The sequence below is a fragment of the Ceratotherium simum genome, chromosome 27 (genome assembly GCF_057802395.1).
Source record: "Ceratotherium simum simum isolate JZ-2026a chromosome 27, ASM5780239v1, whole genome shotgun sequence".
Lineage (NCBI taxonomy): Eukaryota > Metazoa > Chordata > Mammalia > Perissodactyla > Rhinocerotidae > Ceratotherium > Ceratotherium simum.
The window spans coordinates 4,170,104-4,195,771 of NC_141926.1; the positions used below are offsets into that span (position 1 = coordinate 4,170,104).

The 25,668-nt window shown below is 51.6% G+C and overlaps 1 protein-coding gene across 6 annotated transcripts in view; it reads right to left on the bottom strand.

Moving 5' to 3' along the window:
* Window positions 1-1,141: 1,141 nt before the first annotated feature.
* SLC37A1 (solute carrier family 37 member 1) overlaps window positions 1,142-25,668 on the bottom strand; it is a 66,313-nt gene continuing 41,786 nt past the window's right edge. For 2 of the 6 annotated variants that reach the window (XM_087418045.1, XM_087418046.1), the window contains exons 11-18: window positions 23,429-23,560; window positions 20,984-21,074; window positions 19,160-19,222; window positions 17,370-17,418; window positions 16,025-16,098; window positions 13,147-13,225; window positions 6,875-6,972; window positions 2,694-6,780 (exon numbers count right to left, since the gene is read on the bottom strand). In XM_087418045.1, coding sequence (XP_087274171.1) covers window positions 6,554-6,780; window positions 6,875-6,972; window positions 13,147-13,225; window positions 16,025-16,098; window positions 17,370-17,418; window positions 19,160-19,222; window positions 20,984-21,074; window positions 23,429-23,560 — 813 coding nt within the window. In that variant the 3' untranslated portion in view covers window positions 2,694-6,553. The other 4 variants (XM_087418047.1, XM_087418049.1, XM_087418048.1 and 1 more) reach the window with 4 other exon arrangements.

A 25,668-nucleotide genomic window follows, 5' to 3' on the forward strand; every position in this document is an offset into this window, starting at 1 on the left:
GGCTGCAGCCTGCAGGGGCACAGACAAGTACGGGCCACCGTGATCCCTGGGGACCAGGCGGGACGGGGAGGGGCTTACAGCCAGGGGCAGGGAGGGGAGAGGAAAAGAGCAGCCCTCAGCACGCGGCTAAAGGTGGAAGAGGAAACACAGCTGGGAGAGCAGCAGAGGGAAAGAGAAACACGCAAGCTGAGCGAGCTGTGTGTGTGAGCAACGGTACGTAATCCACTTAGCGTTGACAGAAATTTTATTTTTAGAAGGGAACTTTTTAAATGTGTAAGTAACTTTGGTTATTAAAACAACCAAACCTGGGGGCCGGCCGGGTGGCGTAGTGGTTAAGTTTGTGCGCTCCGCTTCAGCAGCCCAGGGTTCGCCAGTTTGGATCCTGCGCACGGACCTACTCACTGCTCATCAAGCCATGCTGAGGCGGCGTCCCACAGAGATGAGCCACAACTCTACAACTATGATACACAACTATGTGCTGGGGCTTTGGGGAGAAAAAACACAAAGAGGAAGATTGGCAACAGATGTTAGCGCAGGGCCACTCTTCCTCAAAAAAAAAAGCAAGCCTACTTGTGAGCACAACTGCCGTCAGAAGACCCTCATCTTGTCTGCCTTCTTGGGAGAGCGAGCCGGAGCCCTCTGTGGGAAGGGCGTGAACTGCGGCCTTGCCCTGACCCCTGCCCTTTGGGCCGAGAAGGGGAAGCATCTGCGTGATCTTCCCGTGCACAGGCACTCGGCACTCCCTCTCTGAGAGAAACGGGCGTCATGCAGACTAGAAGGTGCCTCTTTCTAAGACGGAAGTAGGAGAGCCTGCGCTCCACTGTGCAACTTCCACGTGCAGCCCTGCTCCTCCAGTGTGAGCCATTTCATACTCAAGGACAAATCCTGGGATATTCCTTAAATTGCAGGATCTGCAAAATATCCAGGCCGTGTTTGCTGGGGCCTGGCCTCGGCCTTCTGTGCGCGCCAGGGGCCTGCTCCCAAGCAGGGTGGTCCCTGCTCTGCTGGGCGCCGTCTCAGATTCCAGCTGCAGGACCGCTGAGTCCAACCCTGAGAAAACCGAGAACACGCAGCTCCATTTGGAAATTTTCTTTTTTAACATAATGGAAACGTGCAGAAATAATCAACATTCTGCTTGAGTTTTTTTTAAAAAAACATTTTATTTCAAAGGGCAGATAAGTATCTCGCTAGGTAACAGAGAAAACAAGGGGCCAGAGAACAATCGGAGTCGGTCTAATAAATAACCAAATGCCTTTTACGTTTCTCAAACTTCTATAACATAGCACACATTTTAAATAAATAAATCCACTCTGGTGCTGGGTAGCTGAGACAGTTCTGGTGTCTGGCGTGTTGTGGAGGGAAACAAGTCGCTGGACTGGAGACCCGTCCCCTCCCAGGCTTGGCCGCATCCTCCCAGCAACCATACCGGGGACCAGCAGCGTGGTGGCCCTTGGGACTCAGATGACAGGACTCTCCGGGGTGTCCTGGGACTGGCATTCTGACCCCAGCAGGCTCAGACGGCCTCAGCACTGTTCACTCCTCGACCGTCAGTTCTCAGGCCGGTCCAGGAGAGGACGCATTGGGAAGGTCTTTTGGGGGATGTGATGGTCTAATTCTGTTTGGGTTGGATCCAGCTGCCAGTCTCCTCCGTCCTTTCAGAGGCCGGGCTCTTTGCCAGCTGCCTTCCACGCCCGCAGTGTCCTGATTATCATCCACGCGGCACCTCCAGGTGTCACCAGGCTCCTGCTGGCGCGGAGCCTGCGTCACCCCGCCCTAACATTCCATCTGAAATACCTGAGAGACTGCGGCCCCCGAGTCCCCACACCAGTCCCGGCGTGTCACACGTGATGGCGGCACAGCTGCTGAGCGCCCTGCGAGGGGCCCGCTCATCGGCCGTCTGTTCCGGCTCAGCCTATTGCAGACAGCACTGCTCAAGAACGTCCTCACTGCCGTCCTGAGCGCACGGCTCGTCTAAAGTAGTACCAGGAATTCTCAAGGTGGCTTTTGTGTCTTTTCCAGGTGCGTGTGCAAAAGGCAAGGGTACAGGATTCTTTTCAACACAGGATCCTTTATTGGAACTTTTCCTTGAAGGACAGTGTGTGAAGGATGGGCCAGCCTCCCTCCATGGGACTCGAGTGCTCAGTGTTCCTTAAACCTGAAAGAGGGTCAAACAGCAGCTGGTTACACAGCCAGCGGTCACAGGAGAGATGCTGAATTCACGCCAAGTGTACAGACCCCATGGAGCGCCGGTCCCTCCCCTTCTGCCAGGGTCTTCCCAAAGCGAACTGGATGGTGGACAAGTCTCACCGTCTTACCACATCCCCACAGCCTTGAGGGGACAGAGGAGAGGAGAGGAAGAGAGGAGGTGGGGCAGGAGGCCAGGCTGAGCCCTCATATTTTTCACTGAGATTTTGAGGATTGGCACGATCACATCCACCCCGAGGTGTTTATTGGGAAAGGAAAATGAGCGCAAACGAGACGGGCAATGACAGGGACAGGGATGACTTTTCTTTTCTTTCTTAAGAAAAGCCAGGTGTGGAAGGCAGATGAGCCAGGGTGACATTCTAAAGCTGCGCTTTTATCACATGGGGAGAAGGGTCCCGATGGGGGACTTACGGAACTTGGTCCCCCGTCGCGGACCCCGGGCAGCTCAGCTCCTTGTGTATAAGGCGGATCAGGAACTGCATGTGAAACAAAGACGAGACCCCCGTTACTGCTGGCCGAGACCCTGAGCAGACGGCGGGCGTGCCTGCTGTCACTGCAAAGACGCCAGTGCCAGCCCGCGCCCACGGGAACCCATCCTGCCTGCGGCTCTCCCCCAGCACACACGGGGTCTGCTCCAGAGAGACGGTGCTCCTCAGAACAGAAGGACTGCAGGCCTGACACAGCCGCGGGCAGCCTCCCGCACAGCCAGCCTGAAGGCCTTCCCACGCAGGGCTGCTGCTTACTAAGTCCTGTGAACCACCACTGACGTGCTCCCGGAAATAAGGCTCAGGACACATTTCAGCCAGAATGACTTCCGGGTTCAAGTAAGCTTTAAAATGAAATGAACCCAATCCTAACATGTCCAAATTGGAAAAAGACAGAAAATAAAGACAAGGTGACCCACAATGATGGTGACCCTGGGGAGGACTCTGAGAGCCAGGTGAGCACTCCTCGGCACTGGGAGGCTGAGGGAGCTGTCGCTGGAACAGCCATGTTTCATCCAGAAGCCTCTTGGCGAGCGCCTGGGCCCCCCGACCCAGGACCCCGAGTGCTGCTCACTGGCCCCCTCCTCGAGCGGCTGTCCCTGGGAACCATGGACAGCTCTGCCTTTGTCGGGGGTGGCTCTTTTCCTTCAGGTCCCTTGTCACGCTAGGAGGCTCGGAGTCAATTTACGAATCCACACTTATGACTACGCTTACCCCAAATTTATCTGGTTTTCTTTGTGTTTGAGGCTGTGGATCAGTCTTTCCCCGAGCGTGACATCAGCCCTCAGAAGAGCTCCCCCAAGGGTGTGCAGTGCCCTGGGGCTTAGACACGGGGTCCGGAGGGAAGCCCTGCTTCTAGAGGCCCCCACTTCTCAGAAGGCAGCAGGTGCTCTTGGGCCCAGGGGGACCCCTGGGCCAAGGGGCTCAAGGCAGTGGGGGTGCTGGAGGAGAGTTTTGAGGGGCTCCTTAAAAACCCATGAAGCTACACAGGACTAAGCCTTGGGAGAGAACTCCGGAAGGCAGAAACGTTTATTTTCTTAGACGCTTATGGTTCAAGCGGGAGCTTACACGTCCCTCGTATGATGTGAGTTCAGGCTGAAGAGGACAGGCGTTTCTCCTACAGATACAACGCAACCCAGCTGCCCTGCCTGACGCAGGAGCAGTGTTCATACGGCTGCAGTGGTGAACGTAGCGGGTGGGAACACGTCAGGGGCTTGGCAGCAGCAGTAACAGTTTTGTTACTAAACTGATCACCGTGAATCTGAACCTCTACCTCCAGCTACCAGCATCTGCCTGCTGAGTCTGAGCTGCTGTCTTATCAACATAAAATCTTCCAAGTCCAGAATGTGAAAATTGTTAGTAGGAGGAAGTCTATGATTATAAAAAGCAGATCCTTAAGAGAAAGGAAAAAGAGGAGGAAAATGACAAGTGTTATATGTGGGCATGGAATAAACTGTAAACAGTAGTAACAATTCTGAAGGACAAAGGCCAACTTCTAAAACATGACAGAAGTTCTGGTTTGTGCAGGCAATACCCAATGGGGAGGGCAGCTGCCAGCTCCAGGTGCCTGCCTGGTGGCTGGAGCCTGATGGGACACGAGTTGGGGAGGGTAAGGCCTATAGGTGTGAGAGCACGGCCACCAGGCTTGGATCACATGCCACGGAGAGTCCAGGTCCCCCAGATCCACTCCCTGCAGGGTGACCTGCTGAGATCACTGGGGTTCCCAGCCTCAGACTTTGAAGGAGGGAAACTGGTCTATTGACCAGCAAAGAGAAGAAGACAGGTCTGGTTTTTAAGTCTGAAAAGACTCATCCTTAGTGGAACTGCCCTCCTGCCTTCTCCCACTACGAGATAACCCCCCGCCTCTCCTGACACCTTCTGGCTTTAGGTCTCTTTCATCTATCCTAGCTAGTCCAGCTTCCTTTCAGTTCTTATTTGCCTGTCATGTATTTTTCTATTCTTTCCCTTTTGTTCTGACATTTCTTTCTGTCTGAGGTGTGTTTCTTGAAAATAATTGGAGTCTGGATTTTTAGATCCAACCTGCAAGCTGCTGTTAATGGGGAGACAGTCCTTTGATAACGATGTTTGGATCGGTTCCTCCACGAGCTTGGTGTTTACCGTCCTCTCCACGCTGCAGTGGCTGCTTTTTGACCCCTCGGGTTCTCAGCTGTTTTCTCCTTAAACATTGCTTCTATCCCAGTCCTTCTGGTTTCTTCCTCTTGAATTCCTAGTAGACCGTGTCCGACCATCTCATTTGGTCTTCCATTCTATATTTAATCTCTCTTTAGTATTGTCCATCTCTTCCTCTTTTTGTGCTGCATTCTGGATAATTTCCTTATATGTCTATTCCACCAGCTCTGTCTTGTTCTTTTCTCCCAAATTCTGTTCCTTCTCTGACATTGTTAGTAATGTTAAATATACTTGTTTTTACAGTGTCTCTGATGACCCTTTCATCTGCAGTTTTGGAGGGTCTGATTCTGCTGTTTGTTGTGTCTGTCACCTCCATTCACAGTGGACTGTTTCCTCATCCTGGACCGTGAGCTCATCTTCAGTGGGGTGTGAGCTGTAGGAATCCCATGCAGCTGGGCTGAGGTTTGTCCCTCTCAAATGGTTTTGGCCTTGCTTCTGCCTAACAGATATATCACCGTTCCAGGACAATTTTACTCAATTTTCCTACATATTATATAATATTTACATAATATAAGCTCGAAAATTAAAGCTCATTGTAGGCAGGTCCATGGCTAAAAGTTCTCAGGGAAGATTCCCTCCAGCCTGGTGACAGGCTGAGATGACACGGATGCATGCTGTCTTCTGTACAGCGTGCAAACGTTCACCCTCTCACCGCGAGCACAGCCCTCCTCGGGGCCTGGCTGTACAAGGAAGTCTCCAGTTCCCACTCCCCACCGTGCGCCAGCCCAGTGCCTCGTCTCCTGTTCCTGGTGGGCATAAGCCCCAGCCCTCGAGTCCTGAGCCGGACAGCTCGCCCGGGCCGCTCCAGCATCAGCTGGCGGACTCGTCTGTGCTGCCACCACATTCTTGCGTCCTGGGGACAGCACTCCTTTCTTAGGAGTTCAGCTATGCATTTAAAAGGAAGTTTAATATATATTAGCTGGTATTTCTGAAATAGAAGAGTTTTCAGTCTTTAAACAGCCATAATGACGGAAGTTTCATTACTACTTAGTGGAAATGATCCGAGGACTTAACTAAAACCCTTAGGCATTTAAAAAAACAAATGATCTGAGGAACAGCCTTTTAAAACCTAATAGGTTCCTAAATTGAGAGTTGGTATTTGACTCTGTACGAAATAGGAGGAGCTGTTTTAGGGCTTCCTGGAATTAAAATACAAAACTTTCACTTAATTGATGGAGTTGATATTTCCAAAATCCTCCATTCACTTTACTGGGATCAGAATTTTTCTGGTGAAGCGAGAGGAGACACATGGCCTCAGGTCTGGGGACTTAGTGCACAAGCTGACTCGTAAGGTGACACCGTAGCTACTCTCGCAGGTGTGTGCTGCCTGCCTATGATTTCACAACTGGTCTTCTCTATCCTAAAGAAAACCTCAAATCTTCTCAGCGCAGGAGGGGCCTGGACTCAGGTGCCCAGAGAACAGGGGGCAGAAGCCAGGAGCACCCAGGGCCTGCATTGGCAGCCTCTGCTCCCTCTCTCTCCTCCACCCCTGTGGGTGCAGGGAGTCAAGCTGCTGCCCCCATGTGACTGACAGCAGGAGGAACGCTGGGACAATAATGGCCACCGTCTAGGAGGCCAGTCACTGTGCATCATCTTTAATTCCCACAATAACCCTGTCACTGGGTGCCATTATTCTGCCCATGTGAAAATACGGCAGCTGCAGGACACAGAGGCTAGGCAGCCTGCCCCAGGTGCACATGCGCCTGACAGGTGACAGGCCCAGGATCTGGAGCCAGGGAGCCCTGGCTCTTCGCCCCTCGCCCATCCTGCCTGAAACTACAGAGCAGCAGACCGACCTGCTTCTGCGTCTGGCATCCGTTTAAACCAGAAAGAGAAAGGGCTTGGGCCACGAACATGGAGGGAAGCTGGGATACGTCGCAGGCCTGAACTTCCCTGAGCGCTGCAGGAGTCCACGGGAGAAAGTGTCAGCAGTGTTTGCCTGGCATCCAGAGACGCTCACGAGAGGCTGCTTGATTAGAAGTGACACAACTCACCAGTAAGGCACAGGCGTCCGCAAACATCAACATGTAGAACACGTTGTTCCATCCCGACGGGGAGATGAGCCCCGCCAGCAGGGGGCCCAGGGCTGCTCCTGAAATGACACAAAATGGGTGGGCACAGCGCTGAGAGAGGCCTCCGGAGCGGGGGCGCTGACCACCACCGCCCCACAGACACACAGAGTTATCTCCCTCACGGGTACAGCAACACAGCTCACGCTCACCTACCAGGCTGAGGGGGGGGGGGCAAAAAGCTTAACAACACTCAGCACTGGGGAGCCGTGACTGACACAGCCTTCCTCTGGAAGCAAATCCACAAATACGTATGGACATTAAAATGTTCACTCTTCTGATCCAAAAATCCCATTTAAAAATTTATTATCAATAAATCTGAATCTAATGCACAATATTAGATATTCTTATGCTAAAAATATTATTTGGTAAAATATGAATAAGGTTTGTCGAAACTAATACCGTATCAATGTCAATTTCCTGATTCTGATAATTGTGCTGTGGTTGTATCAGGGAGTCTTTGTTTTTAGGGAATACATACTAAATACAAAGTTATTGGTAAAGGGGCAGCATGTCTGCAATTTACTTTTAATTAGTTTGGGAAAAATACGCATATGTGTATTTACAAGTCTATATGTTATGTGTGTATATGTGTGTTATAAATCTGTGTGAGAAAGAGGAATGGTGAAGCAGATGTAGTAAATGTGAATTCTTCGTACTATTTTTGCAACTTTTCTTAGTCTGAAATTGTCAAAATAATAAAAAAAAAACCTATAAAAACAAAGGAAAGCAAATATTCCTTGAAATATCCAAAGGATTTGTCTGTCTGTCTAGGAGTGTTCACTGCCGCAGTCTGGTCTTTATTTCCCTAGAGCAGACTGGAATAGTTACAACGCACGTGTAGGAGGCTGCTGTTTTGGCATGGGAAGAAGATGAATAATTTACCCCAGGTTATGACTGAGATCTAATCTCTGAGAGGTAGGATTACCAGGTCTTCCCTACATTATACGTCCTGATATTGTTTCAAGCATTTACAAAGAGCACCTACTACTTCTATAATCCGAGGGTGACTGTATGGGTTTTTGTCACAGAAGAACTTCCAGGTAAACAACGCAGACTGCTCATGGGTGCTTATCTCTACCCCTCCCAACACCACAAAACGGACCATAAGTGAATTTTGAAAATTATAAACCCACAGGAAGAAGGACAGATGAGAGAGGGCAGCGTTTCTGGAGGATGGCATTTAAAGGGCATCACGACTGACAACCTCCAGCTCTCCCAGCCCTAGAGAGACTCCAGGGACTCCGTGCTCAGGCGAGGCCCGGCAAAGCGCACGAGGAGGGCGGAAGGGAGGCAGGAGAAGTAAACGGGGGGTTGGTTGAGAACCTTATAAATCACTCGGAGATGTGTCCCTCCCCATCCTCTGGTCCCAGGTCGCTACTCCAGCACCTTAACCTCTGGAGAACTTGAACCAGAGGTTCTGGGCTCGAGGATACCAAGCCCAGCGTAGGGCAGGGAAGAGGCACTGACCCAGCACAGGAGAATGTGGGGAAGGCCACCAGCGTCCACCAAGCAGCGCCTGCCCTCCCACACAACAACGAGAATGCTGGCAGCTAGGTCCACACCCGCCGTGGGACTGGGGGGTCTCCTCCTCCAGGTTCCAGTTGGATCCCAAGACTGTGAAGACCAGCAGTTGGCTCACCCTCCCAGGCAGAAAGGGCTTCCAATAAGTGCTTAGTGGCTCATTCTTAAATATGAACACATAAGGGGACGGCCAAGATTCACCTGTGTCTGAGGAAAGCCTCGATGTGAAAGCAAACCTGCTGGGAGGAGGGAAATCTACAGGAAACAAACAAACTGAGGAGAAGAAAATTCCCAGGAAATTATAATACCCTAGGAGAACTAACAGAAAATTAAAGTTGAACCTCATGAAACTCCCACTTTTCTATCTGAAAGCCAATTAGATATTGGCAATTTCACATGATTCAATCTAACACACACTGCATCCAATAAGAACAGGATGCCCCGAAAGGGCAGAGAAACACCAATGAATATAAACGTTATGACAGCTAAAACACAAAGTTCAATAGAAAGGTTGGAAAGTGAAGTCAAGAACATCTCTGAGAAAGTAGAAGAAAAGAACAAAGACACAGGCAGGAAGGGAAAAAAGAAAGAAAAGAAAATGGAAGGATTAATCCAGAGAGCTCAACATCCGACTAAGAAGTTTCCCAGGAAGAAAAAACAGAGACAATAGCAGGGGGATCTTATCAAAGAAAGCTAGAGCCCAGTTTCCCCGAGATGAAGGGCATGTGTTTCCAGACTGCGTAGCCACCAGGTGCCCAGGGCCCAGGGGAGAAGAAGTGGGGCCGGGGAAAGCAGAGGTCCGACGGGAAGGCCTGGCTGAGGACGACATGGACTTCTCCACGGTGACAGGGAGGCTGCAAGACAACGGAATTCTGAAGAAAAGGACTTTCAACCTAGACTTCTATATCCAGACTGTCCACCAAGTGAGAGAGCAGAATCCTGACACCACAGACTTCCTGGTTCTCCAATCCACCTCCCGTGAACTGCTACTCAGGAAGCTACTAGAAGACATCTTCCACCAAAGAGGAGTAAACACGAGATCTAGAAACAGGGCCTAACGTGGGCAGGAGATGAAAGAGACCTGTAGGATGGTGGGGAAAGCAGCTCTGGGACGAGAGCTGAGCAGCAGGCGGAGAGTGAAGCGAGGGAGGAAGGTGGCCGTGGACGCCCACACAGGCTGATGGTGTGGGAGGCTGCGGAGGGGGAGCAACTGTGACAGAAACTTAAACAAAAGGGAAAAATGAGGCGTTCGTTGGTTTGGGGAAAAACAAAAATGTGCACATTAAGGATGCATAATTAAAGTTTATTTCTCGGCTTGAGAGTGAACACTATTACCACAGCCAGGGTACTTGATGGGGATGAGGGAAATGGAGAACGGGGTGGAAAGAGCCGGGTCCCCATCTTCCTTACTAGGAGGACAGCAGATAGTGTCAAAAACTGATGATTCAAGAAACATGTGGGAGAGACCAGAAGGAACGGTTGATAGTGACTGCGTCTAGAAAGAGGGGCTGAGGGGGCACAGGGCAGGGGACTGTCATTTTGCATTATAATAAGCTTGTAAGACTATCTGGCTTCTAAAGTTACAGTATATTTTACTTTGACAAAATAAAAACTAATGAAAAAATTCAGGGCTCAATTTAATCGCTCTGCATAAAACACATAAAAACAACAAGGCTTTCATCCCACTGGGATGTCCTTCTAAGTGCTGTGGATGCAGCAACGGATACCCTTGCGCCTGGAACCACACGGCTCTTGTGAACTACAAGAAGGCGCTGGCTTACAATTAGTCAAGCTTGTCTCCATCGAAACCAATATTTACAACATTTAACAAGCATCTGAACAACCTTCTCTCTGCCTTCTGTCCCACAGAGGCCTTTGTCTACGAGGGGTAAACTCCCCTGTGAGGGGATTTTCTGCTGATCAGAGTGCATTTCCTCTAGAGCCTGTCTTTGCTTCTGTCTGGCTGGGCAGCACTTATGGAGAGACATAATGATGGAGATGCCGGGTGGACAAGCGTGCGTGCCGTTTCCATGGTGACCATCTCCTCGGGTCCTCGTACCCTGGAGCTGGCAAATCCAAGGCCCCATCAGACCTGAGTGCAGGTGCTGCAGGCACCAGGTGGGTGCCACGGCTCCACCACAGTCAGTACGGCACGCAGACTAGTGAAGAGGTCACAGATGGTCCGAGTCGCCCCCTGCCGCCCCTCCTCGGGGTCAAAGGCGTCTAGAGCTGTGCTGTGGTTCCTCCCTCGTGGCTCAGAGCCTGCCCCCTTTACAGATGCAGATGACCACTAGCCATGGACTTCTGTTTCCCTCTTGTTTTGAAAAGAATATCATAAAAAATGTGTTTTTTCACCTAATTCGTAATTCCCCTCTTTATAAACTCCCATTTTCTGCTTTAACACAGTAATCAGGGATGCCAGCAGAGCTGCAAATTAGCTTTAAGAAAAGGGCTCCACAGTGGGAGCTGGACTGACTCCTAGACAAAGGTCTCTGTGAGACAGAAGGCAGAGAGGAGGCTGTTCAGGCACACAGTTCATTAGACCCGAGCTCAGCCCAGGAGTCTCTCGACTTCCAGCTGAGCGCGTCTTTCAGGCTGTGGAAGTTTCTCGTGTGCTAAGTAAGCCAGGAGAGCAGCAGGCATGCCCCACGCAGGGAGAGCCGTGCTGCCCCGCAGACGCCTGTCACGGGCACAGCACCTGCCTGCCTCTCCCAGACGTGTCCGCAAGCCCCAGGAGGTGCCCGGCAGGGAATGGTCTCACTTTAAAGTCAGCAGGGTGACCACTAGCACTGTCCAGCAGATTCAAAGTCACCCCTGGAACCAGCGAAATGAAGGAACTAATGTCGAGGATGGAAACGGGGCTGCTGTGACTTTGGGGACCATGAGAAGCTTGGGCCCAGCCTTCCGAAGCACAGCGACCTTGCCCGGTGCTGCTCGGAACAAGCAGGACCTACCCATGAAGCAAGCTGTGGAGCCCCCGGAAGGGGCAGCAAGGGCACGGACCCGGGGTTCCCGCGACCCAGAGGCGGGTGGCCCTGTCCTGATGGACTGCACAGGCTGAGGGCAGCCCAGGGCCTCTCTGACCAGCCCCTCCCTGTGAACTCAACAGCCTGATCAGGAGACTGCAGGGCCCGTGTCCAATCCCCCGTGTCTCGGCGCAGCCAGCCATTCCCACCACTTGTTACTGGTGCCTCCTGTGCTCCAGGTCCTGTCTAGGTGCCGAGAATCCAGCAGAGAACAAAACAGGCTCCTGTCCTCGCGAAGCTTCCACGCAGGCAGAGGTTGAGAAGACAACACAAAGCAGACAGGTGGGAAGTGCTGTGGAGGAGAGCAGCCCAGGGCAGAGGGGCCCTGAGTGTGGAGGCTCCACGCCTCCCTGACAGGGTGGGCTGAGAAGGGCTCGCTCAGAGGGTGACATCTGAGCAAGACTCTAAGGGCATGAGGGCATGTGGCATCAGGTCCCCTGTGGGGGGCGCCTCTCAGGTACAGGGCACAGCCTGTGCAAAGGCCCTGCACGGGGACCAGGCTTGGTCTTCTGAGGAGCAGCAGGGAGGTGGTGTGGCTATGAGAGTGAGGAGGGCAGAGTGGCAGGAAGGACTTCGGATTCTGCAGGAAGACGGCAGAGGGTGTCCAGAAACGGACCATGGATGTCTCCCCGCAGCTGGCACAAAGGGCCACGGGAACAGCCACGAGGAAAGCCCCAGCTTCCCAGAGTGGTGGAGAGGGCAGCCCCACATGCCAGGCTCTGGCAAAACTTGTTTTCACTGAGGCGCCTTTGTCTGGCAAGCACTTGGTTTCTCTGCTGTGAGAGTGTCCCAGGCCCCTGGGTGCCCCTCTCCACCTGTCTGCCCTCTCTCACTGTCCCTCTGGGTAGGGAGCCTGGGGCAGCAGGTGACACACCAGATTGCAGCCCAACATTCTTCTGATGAGCCATGGGAGGCACACGAGCCAACCCCCCGAGCTTCAGTCTCCCACATCCAGAGAGGAACAAGCGATGACCGCAGGAGCTGGTGCAGGGCAGGGTCCCACAAGGTAGGAGCGGTCACAGTGCACACGCTCCTTGCACGAAGGCTCGAGAAAGGCCAAGGATGTTGCCATCAGCCTTCTGACTCACTGATAAGAACAGGCTTGGTGGTTTACCAGTTCCCACCTGCCCATCTCTGAGGTGATGAGTGGCTTATTTGCCACCAGTCTTTACTCCAGATTATGCTACTGAATTCTCTCTAAGAATCTGAATGAGGCTGGTGACACTCAGAATCCCGTGTGCTTTGGGACTCATTAGTTTTCCTGTCATTTATATGTAAATAAGATTCTGTCCTTCTGAAATAACAACGATAAATACTCAGTGGACAGCAGGCCAGGGGCTGCAGTTTGCCAGCCGTTGGCTTAGACGAAAACCGGGGTACACACTCTTTCACACGGAGGAAAACTTGTCCCAACCAGCCACATGCCCCCTTGGTCTCTGGAGCCATCTGAGCAGAGCACAGACAGCACCCACATGCCCATTTCCCCTGGGTTTGCACACGCTTGCGAGCTGCTCATATTTTAAGAAGGCCAGTTGATCCTCGCAGTACCAAAGCAGTTGGAATCCTTGGCATCTGTGAATTAGGATGTGCCAATGTGGTTTCCCTATGACCACGATTAACCTCTTAGAGCTAAAAACATCCACGTACCCACAGAGCCGGTACCGTCGATGATGGCAGTCACGGTGGCGAGGGCGTGGGAGTTTCCTTTCAAGCTTTTGTGAGTCCCCTGGAAGAGAGGGAGAAACAAATGTGAAACACGTCCCAGCAGCATGACAGTGAGAAGTAAATCTACGCCTTCCACACAACAATTTACTCAAGTGACTTTGCAGAGCAATTCAAAACGTAGGGTATTTTCCATTAGAAAATGTAAACTCTACTCCATTCCAAACTTACCATGGAAAGGTATGCAAAGTTTCAAGGGTTTTTAATAGTCAAAAATCATCATAAATACTTGTCCAAGCATATTTTAGTTTAAAGAACTATTATAATTCTCTTCAAATAAATAAATATTTATTCGGCATGATCATCCTCTTCACTCAGGCACCACATAAGCCAACAGGGAAGATAAGAAGATGAATGACACTTGCCCCGGCCCTCAGCCGTGCCAGCATTAACGCCCACATTTCTGCGAGGGGCTCTCTGTGACACGTCAGACAGCTCTGCAGCATCTAAAAATCCATGTGATTAATGGAAAATGCCAGGGAGGATGGGGAGGAGGGCAGGACCCAAGAAACCAACGTAGGAGGTGCAAGTCCTAAATGACAAACCAACAGGAGCTCTGGTTTTCAAAAAGCCAGATGTGAGGTTGGGGAAAAAAATGCAAACTAAGCACGATAAAAAGAAAAAACAAATCAGGAAAAAGAGTGCCTGGAAACCTAAAACCATAAAAATAAACTAAAGCTTGTAAAAATAAACGCGTACGTACACAGGTATACAATATAAAATTAAGCATACACACAAAATCATAATCACCCCTAATCCACGTTTTCTGGGGTCTGAAAAAGAAGTGCAAGTCCCTCCTCTGCCCTCTAATCCTATGGAGGCAGACCGCTGTTACTGATCTAGTGTGGGCCTTTCCAGAATTTTCTCTGCCCCAACAGGAGGATGGACACGCTTCATAAATGCAGTCTGAGCACTCTCTCGACACAAAGGTGGGCTGTGCTGTAGGTCGGCAACCTGGCAGAGACAAGACGAGAACAGCCCACCTCGCCAGCCTCTCTACTCCGCTGCTCTCTGCCGACCGGCCTGTGGGGACAGGGCCCCTGGTTCTCTTGGGAGGGAAAAGAGCAGAGATGCTGAGGACAGTGCACGAGAGGGCCGCTGGCTGTGCTAACGGGGATGAGTGTCGGGCAACGCGCCGTCCCCAGCCCTAAGCGAAGGGGGCGAAGGGGGCAGAGGGGCAGGGGCAGGGGCAGGGACTGCGGGCGGGCTTGCTGTGGTTTCTAAACAGGAGAATGAGCTGGGGGCTGGTGAGTGTGATTCTGGAAGAACTTCAGAGAGATCAGAAGAGAGGAGGAGACCACTGGAGCCAAAGGAAAGTTCCAGGGACTCAGGAGTCGGGGAAGTGCTGGCCGAGAAGCCCTGCTATCCTGCCCACCAGTCTATAAACCACTTTTGGGGAACTGCTTTGGCTTCAGATAGGCTTTTAATGTTAGACTAGTCTTAGAGTCACAGAAAATTTGCAAAGATAGTATACGGAGTTGCTGTAGGCCCCGCATCCACTTTCCCCTGTGTTAACATCTTACACTGTTATGCTTTTTTGTCATAATTAATGACCCACATTGATGCATTACTATTAACTAAAGTCTATACTGTATTCAGATTTCCTTGGCTTTTATCTAATGTCTAATTTAATCTTTCTGCTCCAGGATCCCATCCAGAAAGCCACATGACAGTTAGTCGTTGTGTCTCCTTAGGCTCCTCCTGGCTGTGACAGTTCCTCAGACTTCCTGGTTTCTGGTGATCTTGACAGTTTTGAGGAGTCAAATGTCCTTCAACTGGGAACTGTCTGATGTTTTTCTCATGACTAGATAGGGTGTGGACCACATCACACCCAGGGTGCGTGCTGTCCACGTGACCCGTCACTGTGGGTGTGGACGCGACCCCGGTCTCTCCACTCGGCATCACTCTGTCCCTCCCCACACTGTCCTCTGTGGGAGGAGGACGCTGTGCACAGCCCACACCCAAGGAGAGGGGAGTTGTGCTCCCTCCCTGAGGATGGAGTATCTATATAGATTCTTCTATCTGGGAGATCTCTCTTCTCTCCCATTTAATTACGGAAACTACTTTTCAAAGGGCATTTCGTATTTTAGTGCAGTGCTTCCTTCAGATGTCCGCCTGTGACCTCCGTGTGAAATGTCCATCTTTCACGTCAGGTAGAGGAGACGGCCCTGCCTCCTCTGGGTCTCTGTGGTCAGGAGTCGAATGTCACCTTGTCAGAAGCTCCTCCTCCAGGAAGGATTTGGGGGCCCAAGGCCCTGGGTGGTTCCTGCCACGTGGCACTGGCATTTACCATCCTGTGCACTATTTCTTTACCATGCCAGCTGCCTCTGAGGAAAATGTCCTCCCAGGGCCAGGACCCCATCTGGCTTGTCTCTGCAGTCCCCAAGACCAGCAGAGGGCCGGGCACAGAGCGGCACCCAGAGTGGGCCGGACGAAGGGGAGGAGCTGACCTCACCCTGCTGAGGCACCGAGGGCAGGCTCTGGGGTGCACGGCCACCAGCCCCAGGGCCTGAGCAAGGGCAGCTCAGAGGAGCGAGCCAGACTGCTGGCTTCAGACCTGGGCCTCAGATGAGTCCCTTCGTCTCCTCTCAGCCCCCTCGTTTATAGAACAGGGGCTGCCATCTCCCTTTATTTGCTTCAGAAGACTCTTACCGTAGACACTGGTCATCCACAGAAAAGGTGCTTATGTAAACACTCGATTTTACTAATAGAGACCATTGTTGTTGTGAATGGAGGACGTGACCACCAAGGCCAGCATTCGGCCCCCACCCACGGCTCTGCGCTGAGATGTGCGGCCACTCACCAGGTCGGCAGAGACGGCGGTCGTGATCAGCGCGTATGGCCCGCTGACCAGGGCCCCGCTGAGGAGCAGCATGGCTGTGGAAACAGAAACCAGAAGAGGGTTTAGTGAGCAGAACAGGGCCCCCAGGAGGGCTTCCACGGTCTCAGAGACCCTATAGATGGACACCTGGTGTCATGCATGGGTCCTGGCCTGAGCGGGATGCAGGTCGGTGCTGGGACGCCGTCCCCACATCCTGGGGGTGGTAACTGCCAGGGTAAATGTCATAAACGTCTTCTTTTAAACTCGCCCCAGGATGTGTCTTCTAAGTTCACTCACACTTTCCCAGAGTCAGGCTGTGTTCAGAGGACCTGCTACTCTGTTTCCTCAACCCTCAATGGGCAGCAGCGACACAGCGAGAGGGAGCAAGAACCCTGAGGCACCAAGTACGCACGTGACCCGGGTGAGCGAGTGCTTCCTGTTGTGGTGTCAACTGGATGCTAACACCAGCCACAGTCTTCTCTGCAGTCGAGAGGACTTGCTCTCTGAGCCCACAGCTGCTGACGGCAGCCCTCGAGGGAAACCCGGAGACCCAGTGCAGGCGAGCTTCCCGCAGGCAGGACCACTGTGCCTACTTTGGAAACGCACAGGCACTTTCCTACACCATCCTCTAGGCTCACTTTCCCAAACCATCCTCGGGTTCACACTCCTCTGTGCAGAAGCGTCTGGACTGAGGGTCACAGGAAACGCCATGATCCTCTCATATCAGCACCCTGCCTTCTGGATAACTTTTAATGGGATCACACCAACCTACATCCCTTCCAATCCCCACTGCTGGCTTGTTAGGTCAGAAAAAATATTTATGAAGTGTCAGAGCCATAATTTGATAGCGCTGCTTGCAGGAAGTTAAAAATAGTCCCCCAATGTTATGCAACTGCTCCCAGAATGGAGGCTGACAGAAGCCAACTGGGAGGAGACGAGCTGGGAGCTGGACCGACCTTGCCCCAGCTCTGGCCTGCTCTCGCCTGCCAGGGGTACAGGTCTCGGGCTGCTGCGGCCCCTCCTGCTGCCACCAGGTGACATCTGGCTTCTGTGAGTGGCTCCTTGCTTATCACCGTCCCAGACGATGTGGCCTGCATGCTCCCATGCTCACTCTCAAATCTGTAGATGGTCAGGCCTTACATCCAGGAGCAAGCGTCCCCATGGGCCTCCCAACTGCCCCACCCAGGGAGGGACATGGGGATTATTTTAGCCACATTATACGCTCAGTTATACCAGCTGAATGCTTGTTAATTTTTTATTTCATTTCCCCAAACTGTGCAAACAAAAAACATGTGTGAATGAAAAGAAGAAAGGCCCATGGACTCACCTATGGTGGCTTCTAGACCCATTTTGCTGATGGTGGAGAATATATAGAGCTGTGAACAGGGTAAAAACAACGCTTTACTACAAGTAGCCAAAAGATCTCCCAGGAATCTGTATTTCTGAAAAGCCAGGCAGGCAATTCTCAGGCAGCCCACCAGAGAGTGGAAACCCCTGAAAAGGAAGGTAGGCCATGCTGCCCGAGCCAGGCTGTCTGAGGACAGGCATCCGTGCAGTGCTTGGCAAATCAGTCCCCAGCCTTGTTCTGGACGCACGGGTTCTAATCTAGCGCGCGGTGAGCTCCATATCTGGTCTAACCGTTTCCTCCTCAGGCTGCCTGCCCCGAACAGCTGCGGCCAATGAACCGGGAGTCCTCGCAGCAAAGGGCCACCTGCAGCCATCTCTCTAGTAAGGGTTCTTTGAGCATCTGTGTTGGGCAGCGTCCAAGGCCCCAAGATGACTGAAAACTAGGCCTTGTTCTGGGGACAGTCACAGCCCAGTGGAGTGGCAGACGGGCAGATAGTCACAACGCAAGCTGAGGAGTGATAATAGTCCTATAACATAATTGCTGTAAGAACAGAAATGCTATAACATAATTGCTGTAAGAACAGAAATGCTATGATGCTGTTCCGTTTCATCCTCGCCCTCCCACTGTGCTGCAGTGCTGCTGTCATTCTCCTTTTTCAGACGAGGAAGCTGAGGCACGGAGGGAGGCCACCTGCCCACGGCCAGGCGCTCCCAAACGCCTACCAAGCAGCATGACCCTGGCTACGCTGGGCAGGGTCGATGTGCCTGCAGAGGTAGGGAAGGCACTGGGGATCCTAGAGGATGAGCAGGAGCCTGGGGGTGGGAGAGGGAGGGTGTCTCAAGGGGAGCAGTGGCACATGAACGCCAAGCATGAACGAGGCGCAGCACTGTGCGCAGAGGGCGGCTTAGCAGCGTGCAGTGTGGCGGGGAAGCTGAGCGGAGGCGGGCCCGGGGCAGCTGGGGCCCTGCAGGCCCATGGGGCCCACTGAATGGGGTTCTGAGGCGATGGCCAGCACCCAGAAACCATGAGCCACGAACTGAGCTGAGCCTGGCCTGACGGGTGAGTGTCTGCTGGTGCGGAGGACACAGTGTGGCTACTTCCAGAGGCGTCGGGGCCCAGACAAGGCAGGGGAGTGCAGGCTCACCGTCGGGGCTGCGAGCAGCAGCATCAGGCCGCAGGTCGAGGCCCTTTTCCCCAGTCGGTCTGAGATCACACCTGCCAGGATCCCACCTACAATGCAGAGGGGCGGGTTCGGAAGGGGCTCGGGTCCCCAGGGCAAGATGCCAAGGAGAGGAAGCAGGACATAGGCTACAGCAGCAAGAAGAGCGCCCCCCTCCACCTCACCATCAGTAGGAAGCCGGGCCTTTGCGGTGCCTGACCTCTGAGCGGGCCTTACGTGGTGTGGTCAGACGTGAGGGACTGGGGGGCGTCTCCCAGTGAAACTGCGGGGTAGTCTGGGGGTCTGGTTCTGGACTGGCCCCAAGGCCCCTTTTTGGTTAGGGTACTAACCGTCAGTCTGGCCTACTGTGAGGCGTGCTCCTGTTTGAGGGAGCGCTAGTTCAAGCTCAGAGTCAGGGCTCAGGACGTGGAAAGAGGACCTTCCGCAGAGTGACGGCCATGCGCCGCTCAGGTGACACGACCTGAGCGTGTTCTTGGGGAACACATTTTCCACTCAGTAATTCGTGAACTGAAGAAGATCCTGGGCCACAGGTGTGTATATATTATTGTTAAAGTTCCTGTCGAAGCAGAACAAGTGGTCAGGAACTCACCGAAGATTCCACCCACATCAAACAGGGTGGAGAGCTCCCCGGCTTTCTGGGCATCAAGGTGATCTATTAAAATGACAACAGAGCGTCACGTGGGGAAGTCACAGCAGTCTAATAGCCACACCTAACATTCTTTTGCTTCACAAGCATGATTTAAACCAAGTAGCAATTACTAGTTAACTCAGATTAAAAGAAAAAAAGCAGTCCACTACGTGGGTAGACACACAGAAAGGATGAAAACCAGACACTATTAACCGGAAAAGGAGGACCGACCTGGCTCAGTCTAATCATTATCCCACGTGTGGTTCAGTGGTTCAGTGTCCTCTCGGGATGGCTGTAAAGTTAGATGCTGCACAGAAGGACAGAGGTAGGGCCTGGGAAGAGTCCTGTGGTAAAGAGGCTCTGGCACTGTAAGAGTACCCTGTGACACAAGCCATCTGACCGCACGGTTTTCGATCTGGAAGGGACTGGAACCTTCTCATACTACAGATGACGAAACCGAGGCCGCATGACTCTGCACAAGCCCTGAGCTCTAAGGTGGATTCAAGTTGGCCAGGGCAGGAGAAACGAGACTTGGGAAGCCTCTGGGCTGTTGGTCAAGCCCAGCCTTTCCTAGTGTCCTGAACGGCACGCACAGGGAACTTTGCTTTTTTCCAACAATCCCTCAGACTGGAAATGCAGCCATTTGGGACCCGAGTCCTGAAAATGTCACCCCTTTTGCAATCACAGGGGAACAAAGGAAGAAGGTACAGCACCTGTCCATCCAGGGCCCACCTGTCTAGACTGCGTGTGGCTGCCTGCCATAACAGTGGGGGTGGCTAGACAGGGAAGGAAGCTCAGAACCCCTGGGGAGCTCCTTACTGTCTTCCACCCCCTCCCGTCCCTCCCACACCTGCTGTCCCTGATAATGTGGGACAGTCCCCTCGCTGCCTCTTCAACTTCCATCCCTGTGAAATTCAGCCCTCCTGACCTGGGTTCATGTCCATCTCTGCTTGTCCTTACGACACTGCTGGGAATACGTGCTCTGTGTTCTGTGAACACCCACATTCCACATTTCTCCTCTTTGTCACATTCACCAGAGCCTGCATCTCTCAGGGACCCTGGTTTCTCTTCTTTCTCCTTGAAATCCCTGACTCCTGGGCCCAGAGGCCTGGGGCCCTCCCTGACCATCCCCTGTCCTGACCGTCCCGTCCTCCTTCAGTTGCAGTGGCAACCCCTGCACTCAAGGATCTCTTCTCTTAAGAACTGCTGGTCCCTCCTCTCCTCCTTCCTCTTGTGCTCACACACAGTACAGGGAGCACACATTACTATTGACCTGGTACGTCCTGTCAATAATCTACAGCTTCGGCCACTGCTGGACTTCAGAAATGTAAGACAAACTGTTAGCCCTCCCTAAAATGAGAACTCATCCCCAAGAAGCAATTTCCAGGTCAGATTATTAAGCATTTAGTATCTCAGATTCCCAGGGCCTCCATGCCTGCTCACTGGCTAATATGACCCCAAGTTTGATGGAGCCTAAATTTAAATGCAGGCTGCCCCAGATAGGAAGAGCCTGACAGAACTGGTAGCCACAGCTGGGATATAACATGTCAATCCTTTAAACCCCACCAAGGTTATTATTATAGCAATAAAACTTTCATATCCAAATTCTTTTTTATCTATACATTTCTACTAATCATGTTTGATTCTAAAGCATGTCTCTCAAATCATCATGCATCATGCAGGACTTTTTGTTCCAAGCCTAGAGAAACCAGCAGAGGAAAGTGAGTTTGGATCGTAGCCACTGCATATAACTCAACATTTGCGCTTCTAGCAACAGACACTCACCTACATTTGTGATGTACAGCGGAAGCCAAAATAGGAAAGTGTAGCTGACCAACTTCGCAAAGAGCAAACACAGAGAGAACTCAATCACACCCTGAAAGAGAGAGCGAGCAGTGTGTACCCCAAACGTGTACTCAGCAGCTTTATTTAAGTATGCAACAGCATTACAAATTACCTCGTTCCCATAAAAACAGCCCACATCTCTGGTCTGATTCTAGCACCTCCAGCTGTGTGCAGGGAGAGATGATACAGTATTGCTGTATGTACTGTACAGCCCAAGGATGTGAGATCATGGGAGAACTGACCCACACAGACTCCTACAGCACACGACTGCCTTTTAAGATCGAGACCCACTGATCTGATTCTCACAGCACATGGCTCTGAAAACTCAGCTAGCACAGGAGCTCTCAAGGGGCGCGCGCCTGGAGGAGAGTCACCCCATCACTGAGTAGTCAGTGCTGATTTCTTTTTCCCTTGAAACTGAAACCACTGCAAATTATACAGCGACCCAGAAACACACAGAACAAACGACTCTGAGCACTCTGAGACACATAGACCACCGCACCCCGCAGGGACTAAACCACCAGCGGGTGCTGGGGACAACCCTGGGAAGAGAAACACAGATCTTCCCAAGGAAATCGCGGTGAGGAGTCTGATGGCTCCCGTGAGATGCTTGTTTGTGTTTTCTTTTATGTGTACTTTTAGCAAGAGGTAGCACTTGTGAGACAACAATCCCAGACATCTCTTGGGAAATCGGAGTGAGAACCGGATCCCTCCACTTCCCACACTGCATGGGCACAGGAACTCCCAGCAAAGCTAGCGAGGAACACGAGACTCAGTTCACGTGAGGGATATCAGAATTAGAGAGCTCATGTTTCCCAGTCGATACTCCAGCCTGAGGATGTGTGTGATCTACTGCCCGCCTACCCTGGGCCTGCCACTGTGCTCGGTGCTACTACTAAGGGTCTCGTGAGTCCTCAGAATGTGAAGTATTACGCCAGGCATGAGCCAGTATTACAGATGAGGAAACGGAGGCTCAGAGCAGCTGGGACACCCAGCTTGTGTGCGGCAGGGCCAGGCCAGGCCGGGCTCTAAAGCCCGCTCTCTCCACGACCCCACTTGGATTTATTTACCGGAGTGCACCCTACTTTTAGTGCAAGCATTTGAGGCAGCTCCACAAGAAGGTACAATGGAAAGATTACTAGTTGGTATTAATACAAAATTTTAAAAATAACTTTTTATTTAAAACCAGCATCTCCTACGGGCCAGCCCACAGAAATCTTTTTCAGTGACTCGGGGGGGCCAGGCCTGGGCTTCACCCTTCTCCACTGGCCGGAGACCAGCTCCGGGTTTCTCTGCAGACCTAGGGTCAGCTGGGCGCTGGTGGTACTTTGCTCTACAGTGAAAGTTCTTCTATTTCTGTGATGTTATTTTAAGGTTCTAGGTTGTACCATTTATGTTTCTAGCCCCACACTTGCTCCTCTGTCTACTGGTAGCCTAGGGCAGAAGCCCAGACGTTCCTAAGTGTGGTGCGCAGACCCGGCCATCCCAGCCCACGGGGCTGCGTTTGCTCTCTCCCCGCTGCACGTGCTCCTGCTCTTGGTCCTCTGCCTTGGTTGCCCTCCACGGCTCACCATATCGGGGGAACACAGCTTCCAAACATCCTTTTACGTAGCTCCCCAGATGCTCTGCTGAGGGAGCCCATGAATTTGATAAAAGAACATCTAAAGCTCCCCCAACCCCTGTCTGGAATAACCTGCTCCCTGAATCTCCTTCCTGCCCTGATGATATACCACTCCCTCCGACCCCAGCAGGCACTGCGCCTACCAGCCCAGAGTCAGGGGCGGCCGGCCGCCCCACCCACGCACCAGCACACCTGGTTTTTAAACAGAGAACAAGTTCAGATTCCACGGACCATCAGCCTTGCGTCCTGGAGTGGCTTGTCTTTTCTTTGATCTCTGCATACCCCCCTCCCTCCTCCTTCCCTGCTAACAAGCAGGGGTCAATGAGACCAGGTCTGTGCTCCCAAAAGTGCTTTAAAGGGTAAAGAAAACCGAGCTGGCTCCTCCAAGCCACAGAGCAGAAGGCGGTGCCTCCCAGGGGCTCCCACTCAGGGTCTCTGGGCCCGCAGGCAGGGGCGCACCAGGAGGGACGGGGCCACGGGGCTGCAGGCCCAGGGCAGCCAGATTTTCTGGTTTTTTGAGTGAAGCTGGGAAGCTCTATTTGTTTATGAAATTTCTGAATTTCTAGGAGACAACGAATTTCAAAAATTTTTAAACATAGTATGAGGCAAGCAAAACATGGCAGCTTTGTTCATTTCTGAGACTCCAGTTCGAAACGTCTATGGATTTCTAACCCAGGGATCCTAGAATTATCAACAAGCCAGTTTCTTTTCATAGTAAGCACAAACGCCCCTTTTCGAAACTCTCCCCAGGCACGTGTACTCACAGGGATTTTCAAGGCACCTGTGAAGCTGATGGCGGCCACACCGCTCCCGCCGTCGGCTGGGAGGACGACGGTGTGGTTCTGATGGACAGAATGCTTTCCATCCGACAGCAGCAAGCACTGCGTCTCTGGGTCCTGGAGATGAATCCCATTGACAAGAAAAAAGAGAAGAGAAGGTGTCACCCAGTAGTCCACTGGTTGAAGTGAGGCCGGAATTCCTAATAACTGGGCTGCTCCTCTAAAGGTCTTGGGGACGTCTGGATAACATTCTCACTGTAGTCACTGCTTTAAATCATTAGCATTCATGTGTTCTAAGGAAATACTAACTAAAAACATGCAAAATCCTTTGACCCAGCAATTGTAGGACTCTATTTGTGAAAAATAATTTGAAAAGTGAAAAAATACTTATACAATAAAATAGATGTCACATCACCACTGAGAAAAATTGGTAAGGCACATCCATACAAACGACACATCTTGCAGATGTAAAAAAAAATTGTGAGATTTTAATGACATGGGAAAATGCTATGACACATAAATAATAAAACATCATTCAAAACTGCATTTTCATTACGATCTCAAAGAATGCTTAAATATGTACCTGTATAACTAGGTAACGACAGGATCCATTTATAGAAAGAAAGAAGCTAAAGTCTAAACCAACTATGGTTATCACTGAGTGGTGGAATTACATGTAATTTTTATGAAAATGTCAATAAATTCTTTACACGATCCTGTATTTTTTAAGGAGTTCACAATGGACATACACTATCAGAAACTACAACATTATTTTCAAATTGATAAACCAATTCCAATATTTTATAAATTTCGATATTTTGGACACTCCTAAAGGACAAAGTTTGCACTCATGAAAGCCAAGAACAGTGATCCCCAACTCAGGGTGGGGCTTCAGTGAGAGCAAGGATGATCTAACGATGTTCCTCACAAATGAACTATGAAGGTCAAGGATTTAAAAAGAAATGTTTCTGTGTATTTCAGACTTTCCACAAAATCAAATGGGTTTTACTGTATTTATCTCACTACAATCTATGCAAGTTGGATTCAAAATGCAGTTAAATTAAAAAAAAAAAAAAGAAAATGATAATGCACGGCCATATCCCCCTCTCAATATTTAGAATTCTCTTCTAGTGAAAAAGAGAAATTTGGACGGCTGGGTTGTAGGCTACAGCAAGTGCAGTCTGTAGGTGTTAAGCACTCCGCGCCGTGCCTGGGGCAGCAAGAGCCACAGCGCAGAGAAGCCGGCGCCCTGAGCAGAATGTGGGCCTCAAGAGCTGGCCTTCGGAGGAACACATTCACATTTAAGCACACATCTGATGTTCCAGAATGAAGATGACAAACCCCCAGTGTGAAAGCACAGTGTCTTCCTAATGACAACACCATAAAGGTATATGAAAACAAAGAACTACGATTTGAGTTTGAAAATGAACCTTTCTCTTGTGAATTATGCTAGCTGTCCAACAGTTCTCAACCCTGGCTAAACTCCGGAATCTCCCGGGAGCTCTGAGAAATCCCGATGCCCAGGCTGCACCCCGGACCAAGTACAGCAGTCTCTGGGGGCAGGCCTCAGATGAGTCCAACGTGTAGTCAAGGCTAAGAACTGCAGGAGAGAGGTTTTTAAGCACTGCACAGGTTGACCGGTGGATGAAATGCAGCCAAAGAGAAGAAATAAAGTGCAAAGGCCCTGCTTAGCCAGGAGAAGAGTGCTCTGACTTAGAGAGCGGTGATCGCAGTTCCAGCACGGAAACCCACCTCCTCACACCCTGGGTCACCTCCGCGGCCCTTCCTTGCTCTGTAAAGCGCTCCAAGGACCTGCCCTGGGCTGGTTTAAAGCTGCAGACCCAGCCCTCAGCTCTTTATCTAAGCCTGAGGAGCTGCTCAGACAGACAGTCAGAGGGAAGGCCCTGTCTCTGCTGGGACTGGGCCTCCTGCCCACACCTACTCACCTTTTACGTAGTCTCGGGGGCTCCCAGCCACTAAATTCTAGTCCTTTGCAGCGTATGGAGACGGGGAAAGTGTGAAGTCATGGTGGGTTTTCCAGAACAAACCAGGGGAGGATGATGCCTCCTCATTACAGAGGCAACAGAGCCACCAGGTGGGCCAGGACACGAGAAGCTATGTGCTAAGAGCCCCAGGGGGTCTGACAGGACCTGTGAGGGCCTCAGCTGGGCAGGTTTGTTCAGCAGGGCACCCCACTCTTAGGTTTACACTTTCAAAAAGCAAAA